This window comes from Electrona antarctica (genome assembly GCF_951216825.1).
Source record: "Electrona antarctica genome assembly, chromosome: 23".
NCBI classification, from domain to species: Eukaryota; Metazoa; Chordata; class Actinopteri; order Myctophiformes; family Myctophidae; genus Electrona; species Electrona antarctica.
Window position 1 is genome coordinate 14,157,259 of NC_136804.1, and position 10,000 is coordinate 14,167,258.

General features: G+C 44.5%; 1 protein-coding gene across 2 annotated transcripts in view; it reads left to right on the forward strand.

Annotated features, from left to right (window-relative positions):
• Positions 1–10,000, forward strand: part of plxna4 (plexin A4) — a 300,862-nt gene that overhangs the window by 279,515 nt on the left and 11,347 nt on the right. For both annotated transcript variants that reach the window (XM_079493988.1, XM_079493989.1), the window contains exons 30-31: positions 544–734; positions 6,088–6,257. In XM_079493988.1, the coding sequence (XP_079350114.1) occupies positions 544–734; positions 6,088–6,257 (361 nt within the window). The remainder of the gene's footprint in view (positions 1–543; positions 735–6,087; positions 6,258–10,000) is intronic.

The following is a 10,000-nucleotide window of genomic DNA, read 5'->3' on the forward strand; positions in this document are numbered from 1 at the left end:
CGGGCTGATTTCAGTCATTCGGATTTTTTTCAGCTCTCAATTTCACTCATATTGATATGAAGAATCAACTGACTGCGGGAAAAAGCTAATGTTACTGCTGCCAAATTAGTTACATTTTTGCTAGAAATAGACTGTATCAACTATTAGTGACTGACTGTCGTAAACGATACAGAGACACCTCCCTGACAATTTTTGGACCACAATTCTTATATGAGACGATTTTAAGATGACTACATGCTATTCTCCATAGAGATATTACTTCCGCAAACCAGGGGATGAGTGAGTGACCTCAGGATCTTGGCACTCTATGGCCATGTATATAGAGAGCTTTAAAGCACAGCTCAAGACCCGTTCCTTCTCTCTTGCTTTTAGTTAGTTTTGTTATAATTCTCTGTGTTATTCATATCCTCTCTGTTTGTATAGCACTGATGCCATGTTGCGACCCCCGCCAGCAAAACATGGGGTGAGCGGGGCTCCATTCCCCCGACTTTGAGGCCCACCTTATTTGATGCTAAGTATTCTTCTTGTCTGGTTGTCACACAGAGAACATGATCAAATACACGGGCAGCCCCGACAGCCTGCGCTCTCGCACGCCCATGATCACCCCGGACCTGGAGAGCGGCGTGAAGGTGTGGCACCTGGTGAAGAACCACGAGCACGGAGACCAGAAGGAGGGCGACCGCGGCAGCAAGATGGTCTCCGAGATCTACCTGACGCGACTGCTGGCCACCAAGGTAAAAACAAAAGCTTGTTGATCTTAAACCCTCTAGTCTCAAGTGCCTGGCCGCCGGAGGCTGTGGGTTCGAATCAATCCACGGTGGTTTGTCTATCCATGAGTGTTACGAAACCCTTTTGGGTCTAGTGATGAGTTTGTAACATAAAATGATTATACCAGGCTGTTGAGCGTAGAGGTGCATGCAAATGAAGGAGCCAGCACAGTTTTAGAGTGAAACGGTGAAGCGCTTTACTTTTCAAATGGTATTTTAGTATTTACATATAAACTTGGACAAAATGTATGCCCAAAGCATACAACCAGTAAAACGCCTGAGGGCGGCAAGGTTGTGTGCACGCATCTGCCTGGGTGACTGACAGCAGACTGCTGGTCGAGGGCTGGTGCTTTGGAATCGGGGGTCAGATCAACATATTACATATCCGCCTGGGTGACAGCAGACTGCTGGCCATAATTATATGGAGCGTGTCTTGAGTGTACAGGGTTTGATGAGGTCAGATCAACACATGGAATGTCAGAACAGGTCAGCTCCATATATGGAGATCTAAGTGTGGCAGCGGGGGCAGTGGAGCTCTAAGCTTACACGCATAGGCGGATGCGTGTACGCTTCTCGCCCTCAGGGCGTCTTACTGGTCTTACTGGAATGTACAGGTAGATATTGTAAAACACATTAGAGAACATATTAAATGTATGGGCATAAAAGGACACAGACAGATGGGTGGAACGGGTATTGCATAGCCGGGTGGGTTATGGATCTCCAACTTCCATCGTTACCGACTCGGTGCTCTACAGCCAGGCACCGGTCTAGTATATTTTAATATGCAGTACATACTGTACTGTAGTGGACAAAAAAAGTTATATTTGAATGTGAAAGTCTCATTTCTTTGCTGTATGAACAATATTCTTTACTGCAGCTCACTTAGTTTTTAGAACTTCCCGTTTCCTTTGATTGAGTCACGCGGTGCGAAGAGATTATTTAAATTCCATTTCTGTGTGACAAAGATATTTGATGTTTGTTTTCTCTTTTCATTACTGTTCTGTTGACGCCGCTGACTATCAATAATTGTCTTGACGCAGTACAGACCCTGTGAAGACGCCCAAGGTGCTTCTGTATTTAGAATAGATGCTATCAGGCCAAAAGAGAAAATGGGCTGTGAAAATGGACTTCTGTGAATGCGCCTCAAATGATAAACGTCTTCAGACAGGAGTAAAAAAGAAGATAAAGTTTAATTGGTTTGGAGGGAAAAGGGACTTTTTGATCAAGCAGCTGAATGCAAATGACCCACCCACTCTTAGCCCATTAAGATTCCACAAATGCCTTATCAATCAGTATAGTTCAAATAGGATACACTCACGTCAAAGTAGGTTAACCATTTATTGCAACAAATCGAATACAGTTGCAATTTAACTTGGCGTTAAAGGCTCCACGCTCTGGGAGATAGTCTCTGAATGTTGTCGAAGCAGCATGCAAAACATCAGCAAAACCCCCTTCACCCCTTTTGCAACCAGATATTATTTTAACAAATGTACTGCTTCTGACGGAAGGTTCTGCCAGTTGGAATCCAACCGGCAACTGCTTCTGGCGTAACGTTCCGTCTGATAAGCTTTATTATTGATATCAAACCGAATCGCTGATTTATTTATTTTATTTTTTATTTTGGCTTGGCCTTTCCTTCTTTAGCGATCCTAGACCGGATTGCGCAACTGCGCTGCCGTTCACCTCCCTTTATACAGGATGACTAAAAAGCTGAATAACTCGAAATCTACGGAGCTCTCCATGGTTTGGATAAAACGTGCGATGGTCGGAGGTCTTTGCTGATTATCCGGTGGTCTAGATGGGAACATTGGCGCTTTCTAGAGCAAGGATGGCACTTTGAAATACTAAAATATCTAAAAACACATACTGTATTACCCACATAAAAAACCCCAAGAATCAAACCCTCAAGATTTAATAGTATATTTACAAGCTGATGTACAAGCTATAAAAGCTGAAGCTTGTAGATCAGCTATTTCCGCTATTTTTTTAAGGTTATTACAGTTATTAAACAAGTCTCTGTGAGTAATGTCTTTGTATAAGTTATTTGTCATATCTGCTCTGTGCAGCCTAAAAGGCAAACAGAAATTGTATTCATGTTCCCAATGATCAATGCCAAAAAACACAATTCAATCGCAATTGTTTGTGTGACAATTAATCGCCAACATAAATTTGTAATCGTGACACACACACGCACGCACACACGCACACACACACACACACACACACACACACACACACACACACACACACACACACACACACACACACACACACACACGCACGCACGCACGCACGCGCGCACGCGCGCGCGCGCGCACACGCACGTGCACACACAGACAGATTGTTCCAGTGAAATAACACTTGATCTCCCGCTCATCTCTCTTGGTGAGCAATGTGCGGAGGGACAGAACGTCTAATTGACTGCTTTTGACTTTCACCTCGTCAATAAATAACCCCCCCCCCACACGCACACACACACACACACACACACACACTGACATCCTCCATATTAGCTCCATCACTGTCACTCTGATGGGGCTGCTGTGTGTGTGTGTGTGTGTGTGTGTGTGTGTGTGTGTGTGTGTGTGTGTGTGTGTGTGTGTGTGTGTGTGTGTGTGTGTGTGTGTGCGTGTGCGTGTGCGTGCGTGCATGTGTAAATGTGTTTGAGTGTGCCTGAACACATGGCGTGCGTGCATATGTTTATTGTGTGTGTGTGTATACTGTATGTGTGTGCATGTACTGACAGGGCAGGTGTCGGGGAGGGCAGAGGTCCAGATAACAGATGATGATGATGATGATGATGATGATGATGATGATCATGATGATGATGATGATGAAGGCAGTTGTCCTTGCACAAATCAATCCCATCCAGCAGCAGGCGTTCCCAGCATGCATCAGTACTTATATGAACACACACTGGGACACATTGGAAGGACCTCAAGGTCACTTCGTATAGTCCGTACCTGTGATGTCGCGACACATCGATATAAACGTGCGTTCATCTTCATGTGGTCCACCAGAAGCCTAATCCATCTGGTCCAGTGGTTTTCAACCCTTTTTATATCAAGCAAGGCCCATTAGGCCTATTTACTCCACATTTGAGCCACAGACCTGCACCATTTGATGCCATTTAGCCTCTCAGACAAAAAGACTAAAGAATATTTTGGCCATTGGATGGAAGATGTTGTCCACAATTCCATGCTGTATTGATGTTGGTACCATTAGGAGAGACAACAGGCAAACGTTGATCAATAATAACAATTATTTCACTCTTGAGAGTGTAAAATGAAACCAAATCCATTTGGTTTCATTTTACACTCTCAAGAGTTAAAGATCTATAAGGGTCCATTTGGTACTTATCAACTCTCCATCATTTAACTGGGGACCACCCGGAACCCCTTCAAGGACCACTGGTGGTCCCCGGACCACTGGTTGAGAACCAAATAGTCGGTTGGCTGTTCTGCCCCACAAATACATCGGATAATGGGATGTAAGTGGTTAACTCATCTGCCACCATCAACACCCCCTCTCTCCCTCCCTCCCTCGCTCGCTCCGATAGGGAAACCTCTTATCGTTTGATTTCATTTTTCCATTGCTCGCTGCGGTGCATGCTCTCCTCTCCTTCTGTTCATCCTTACAGGATCTCCTTGTTCGTTACAAGTGGATTAGATTCTCTCTCTATCTCTCTCTCTCTCTCTCTCTCTCTCACGCGCTCTTGTCCTTCTCCCTCCGTAAAGTCGACGTTTCATCAAATTAGGGTCAATGGTGCAGCGGGGGTAGTTAATCCGGTATCACAAAGCGGCTTAGGAAGAGACACGTCTCCTGTTCCTAGATTCTTATTCATATTATTAATATACATCAGCTGTGAAATAACAGTTTCCGCGTATCAAAGCTTGCATGAAGATTTAGCAGAACCAGGATATGAGATTGTAATATTAATAATGAGTAAACAGATATTCAACACAGCCGAGCAGATTACATATTTACAGTTTAAGGCGTTTATCAAAACGCTCTTATGCAGAGCGACTTACACAGTCTGAGAGCACATCATGTATAATGGCATGAGCCCTATAGTGAACAAATTACACTGTAAATTATGGTCATGTGAATTAGAGTTAAAAGTAAAGTCCCAATCGGTCAGGTGACATTGACAAGTGTTATAAATACAAGTCTCAATGTATATGCATTGCATTAAATACATACATGATATACAATAAATTCATATTTATCCCAACAATTTACAGACATTGTAAACGTACACAACTCAGGCTGACAAAGCCATCATATAGCTACCTAAGAGGTCCCTCGTGTCTACTCTAAATGTAAGCAAAAAACAGGGACAACACAATACCGTATGCTCAGTTAAAAAACAGGAGAGTCTGCCAACTTCTTTTCTTCTGAGAACACTTGTCAATATGTAGAAGAAGAAGGGCTACGGCTCGAAATGTTACCACTTTAAGTAAAGAAATCTCGGAGCAGAAAAAGGTGTGCGGATTGTTTCATTTATTTACTTGTGACTTTGTTTAATCCAGCACCCTGCCTAGTAGGCACTTGGATGTGCGTGTTCTTTTTTGGTTGATTTCAGCCTTCTTTACCACTTTAAAAGAAAAACAAACAATAATAATTTACAATACACTTTACATTTTCGCAAATCTCAAAGTTCTACAGTGTTTCAAAACTGGCATAAAAACCAAACAACTTCATGGGACCCTACTAGGGTTAAAGGGTCTAATAAAAAACAATCAGCTTCAAGGGTCGGATTGGGGGTAAGTCCCTGTGACATGCATGTCCTGGAAACATGCTACGGAAAGAGGAGACAGGCTCTTGACCTTATGGGTCTGGCTACTTAACATAATTGACTTCATTGGGGCGCTGGGGGCGTGTTCTCTCCCTCATGTCATCAGCGCCCATACCCTAGGTGGGGTTGGCAAAATGGCCTTTCTGTGTGGAGTTTGCATGTTCTCCCCGTGTCCCCTAGGGTAGGTACCCTCACAAAAAACATGCAGTAATCCTGGTCTCTAAACTGCCTCCCCCTTGTCAGCCGGGGCGCCTGATGGAGGGGAAAGGAACTGGTTGGAATAACATGTTCCTTCCACACGTTACATCCAACCTGTCAGGTGATAAGAAGCAGCCTGCTCAATCCTCATGCATTGAAGGAAGCATGAGCTCAGTTCAGGGCTCTCCCCAGGTTGGCAGAGGGAGAGTAGTGCCCACATGGGTGAAAAAATGGGTTACAAAATTGTGGGATAAAATATTTTTTAAATGTGCCTTTTTAAATCGGATGGCATTATATGTGGAATATGTCTTCGTCTCCACACAGGGAACGCTACAGAAGTTTGTGGACGACCTTTTTGAGACCATCTTCAGCACGGCGCATCGGGGCAGCGCCCTGCCCCTCGCCATCAAGTACATGTTCGACTTCCTGGACGAGCAGGCCGACAAGCACAACATCCACGATCCGCACGTCCGACACACATGGAAAAGTAACTGGTGAGTGGAGCGTGCACGCACGCACGCACGCACGCACACACGCACAAATAAGAAAGGCATTGGCACACTGCTGCAGTGCCAAGGCCCTCTGTCCATCGGCGCTGCGTCCGTCGGCTCTCTGCCCGCATGCCAAACGGCACCGCATGCCAGCTCTCCCTAATATCCATTAACCACAGGGGTGTGTAATCTTCATTAGAGACCAATCCACGAGGGGGCTAATCCAATTGGCCGGCCGCAACTCCATCCATATTATCACTGATAAACCGGGGGCACAAAACCCCGTCCGTCGCCCATATAGGAAATTGCCTATGGTGACAAAATGTGGTGTTCGGTGAGGTGGTGAGAGGAAGCGGGACTTCCAAATTAATCTCCGCTGATTAATTAAACCCATTATTGACCTTTCGGTTAACTAAAGCCATGGAGGGAGGAAAGAGAGATGGGGGAGGGTGGAGGGGAGGTGGTTATGTGTGTGTGTGGGGGAGGGGGGAGATAAATGTCCACTAATATCTCATTAGACCACTGGTCCCAGCATGCATCACTACTCTTAATGCACCCTTTATTCGGTCCCTTTGTTTGCTATACTGTATGCTTGCTGTGTTTTTGTTGTTTTGAATGTTATGCTATCTATGCCGCTGCATTGTCTGTAAGGAAGCCAAACAAAAATACAAGATGTAACACTAAAGTCCAACGTTGAACCTTGAACTCGTACTTGGTGACATATGGTTCTAAGGAGAACCATCACCTACTAAAGCACCATTTTATTTAGTTAATGGTACTTCGTGTTCATCATATGGCTCAAGAAGAACCTCTTTGTTTTTGCTTTTTGCCAAAGTTCTTTGTGGAACCATTAACCACTTAATCCACTCAAAACTACTTAATCACTGAAAATAGCAGGTCAGGAAGCCCAAATAATCATCTACATTTTAGGAAAAAATAACTAAACAAACACAACCCACAACTACCAATATTTACAACCCACTTTATAGAAAAACAAGCCCAAAGTCGCTTTTTATAATAAGCAGACTTGGCAATACTGCTTTCAGACTGAATAATGGAGTGAAATTAAATGTAAATCCAGGTGTCAGGCTACAGGAAAAAGGTCCATTTACTCTACTTGATGTTCCAAATTTTGATGCCTTGCTGCGTAGGTGTTATTGAGCCATTTGCGGCGCTGGTTAAGTGTTTTCTGAAAGCTCAGTGGGTGGTTCATACATTAAGACTCGCAATGAAATGACTGTGATGAATAGCAACTACAATAATCACGCACACGCATGCACGCACTCACGCATGCACGTCAAATCGTAAAAAAGAAGAACACAACAAAAAATAAAACCTTATTCCTATACTGTACATATTCTTTGCCCAAGCAACAGGCCAGGTTTCCTATACCCAGACCTAACCTAAATATAAAACCCTAGTTTCACGTAGCCATGCAGACAACTATACCACAATCTCCGACTCCGAATGCCAGAGGCTGGAACTACACTTCCCGAAATCCGAACACGGAAGTTGGCATCTGTTCGTCATTTCTGTTAACGGAAAAACATTTTAAAATATCTCTAGATTTTTTGTTATAATTTCCATTTCTGCTAAGAAGCAAGCTATTATTAATTGGACATATTTACGCGACTATATAGACGAAACGGAAGTGGGTAGGATCGAGGCTTCACATCCGCTTTATCACTTGCTCATGATTAGAGCTTCCGTGCTCCAGACTGTATGACCGTGCACGCACGCACGCACGCACGCACGCACGCACGCACGCACGCACGCACGCACGCACGCACGCACGCACGCAGATTGCACAAGGTTTGTGTGCAAAGCAGTTAGTGCAGCTGATGCTGCCATGGGTGTCATTGTACTGTATGTGGTGCTTTTAGTGTGTGTGTGTGTGTGTGTGTGTGTGTGTGTGTGTGTGTGTGTGTGTGTGTGCGTGTGCATGTGCGCGTGTGTGTGTGTGCGCGCGCACGCGTGCAGTCCGCGCACGCGCGCAAAACATCCCTCTTCTCCCTGCGTGTGTGCACCATAACCCTTTAATCGCCCGCCAAAAAGCCTGCAGTCTTGGCCACGACAAAAGCCTTCAATTCCATCTGACAGAACAGAGGCGGGGTGCGTTCCCTCGCGCTGCTGGGGTCCCTCTGGGGGCTCCCCCGCCCCACCCCGCCCCGCCCCACCCTGTCCCATTAAACTGGTGGAGCCCATCTTCATCACACACACCATTAAGTTCATGCCATCGCAGCAGGGCTCGTGATGCGTCCACCCACCCAACGCCCAACCCCCAGGCTCTCCCGCAACTGCCAGACCCCCACCCCTCCCCCCACACGGCATAGCAGTGGCGGAAACATTTTCTGGTTCCGTTACAAAAAAAATGTTTTTTCCATAGAGATTTCCCAAAAATATTTATATTAATTATTGCATATAATAAGCCTAGAATCAAAAGATCCAGGATCTTGGTGAATCATGACCATGAAACCATGAAAAAAGGGTATTTATTGAATATAATATAATTCAATATTCAAATGTTTTCACAGAATCAAAGCTTTTATGGTCATGATTCAACCAGGATTCTAGGCTTACAATATTATAATAATACTAATATTGATATCAATATGTTTGTAAAAAGCGAGTAGCCCTGCATGGTTTTGAGTGGAACCACACACTGTGTGGTGCTGATGGGGCACTCTGGATCTCCATGGGGATGGAGCTTTGTTCTCATGCCGCGCTGGCGTTTATAACAGTGGTGGTTCTCAAACACTTAATGTCAGTGACCCCAAATTGATATGGATTTGGCATTTTCCATTTAATCTCATCTTTAATATCCCTTTGATCTTCACTCTTATAATCCCACTAGATTATTGTCCTAGATTAAAGTCATAAATGCTGATATTTTTTCCCTTCCTTCTCTAAATCATTTTGTTAGCTTTTAAGTCTGAATTGTTTAACTCTTAGCCTGCCGCCATTAATTAATCCCTCGATTGCGTATTGCCATGGTTTAATCACGCGTGACACTTACTTTGAAGAGCCAAATATCCGTAATCGCATTTTACTATGAAACCATTCCGTGTGTGTTGACGAAGCTGGTGCTCGTTCTCTCGGTCGGTGGTGGAAAAAGTGGACCGCGAGTATCACAGCGCCTGCTACAGGCCGTTGAAAACGCTTGTCTGGGACAAAGCGTCCTCTGCAATGTCGCTTCTGTGAGATAAAGCCGTCTGAAACCAGAGCCGGCAATGTAAGTGGATGCGCGCGCATTTTCAAAATGGCCGCGCCCATTGTGTCAGAAGCATAACAAAGCTAACTGACGGTAGATTTCGATACGATCGTATTAAAACATGCATTAATGAATACATCGCTGTTAAAACGGCTTTTCCGTTTGTGGCAGGCTACAAGATTCTACGTTTTAAAATTCCTATGTTCCTGGCGGGTAAACGATTAAAACACTAAACCCTAGTTGACTGGAGTCTCCCAGGGCCATATACAAGGCCATAGGCCTCCTCGTGTTTCTCCTCTGCACTAAATAACGTTGCGGAAAATAGCCGAGGTTACAGCGCACGTCGCATTGCATTGTGAGCTTGTAGATCAGATATTTTCAGTGAGTGTTAATTCGCACCAGAATATCGTCTCTGCCGGGTGGAAACAGGATACAAATTCAAACTTAGCAAAAGTAGCAGCTCTACAAGCTCAAAATGCATTGCTTGCTACTTTTGTGTGATACTGCAAGTAGGGCGTTAATTAACGGAACAACA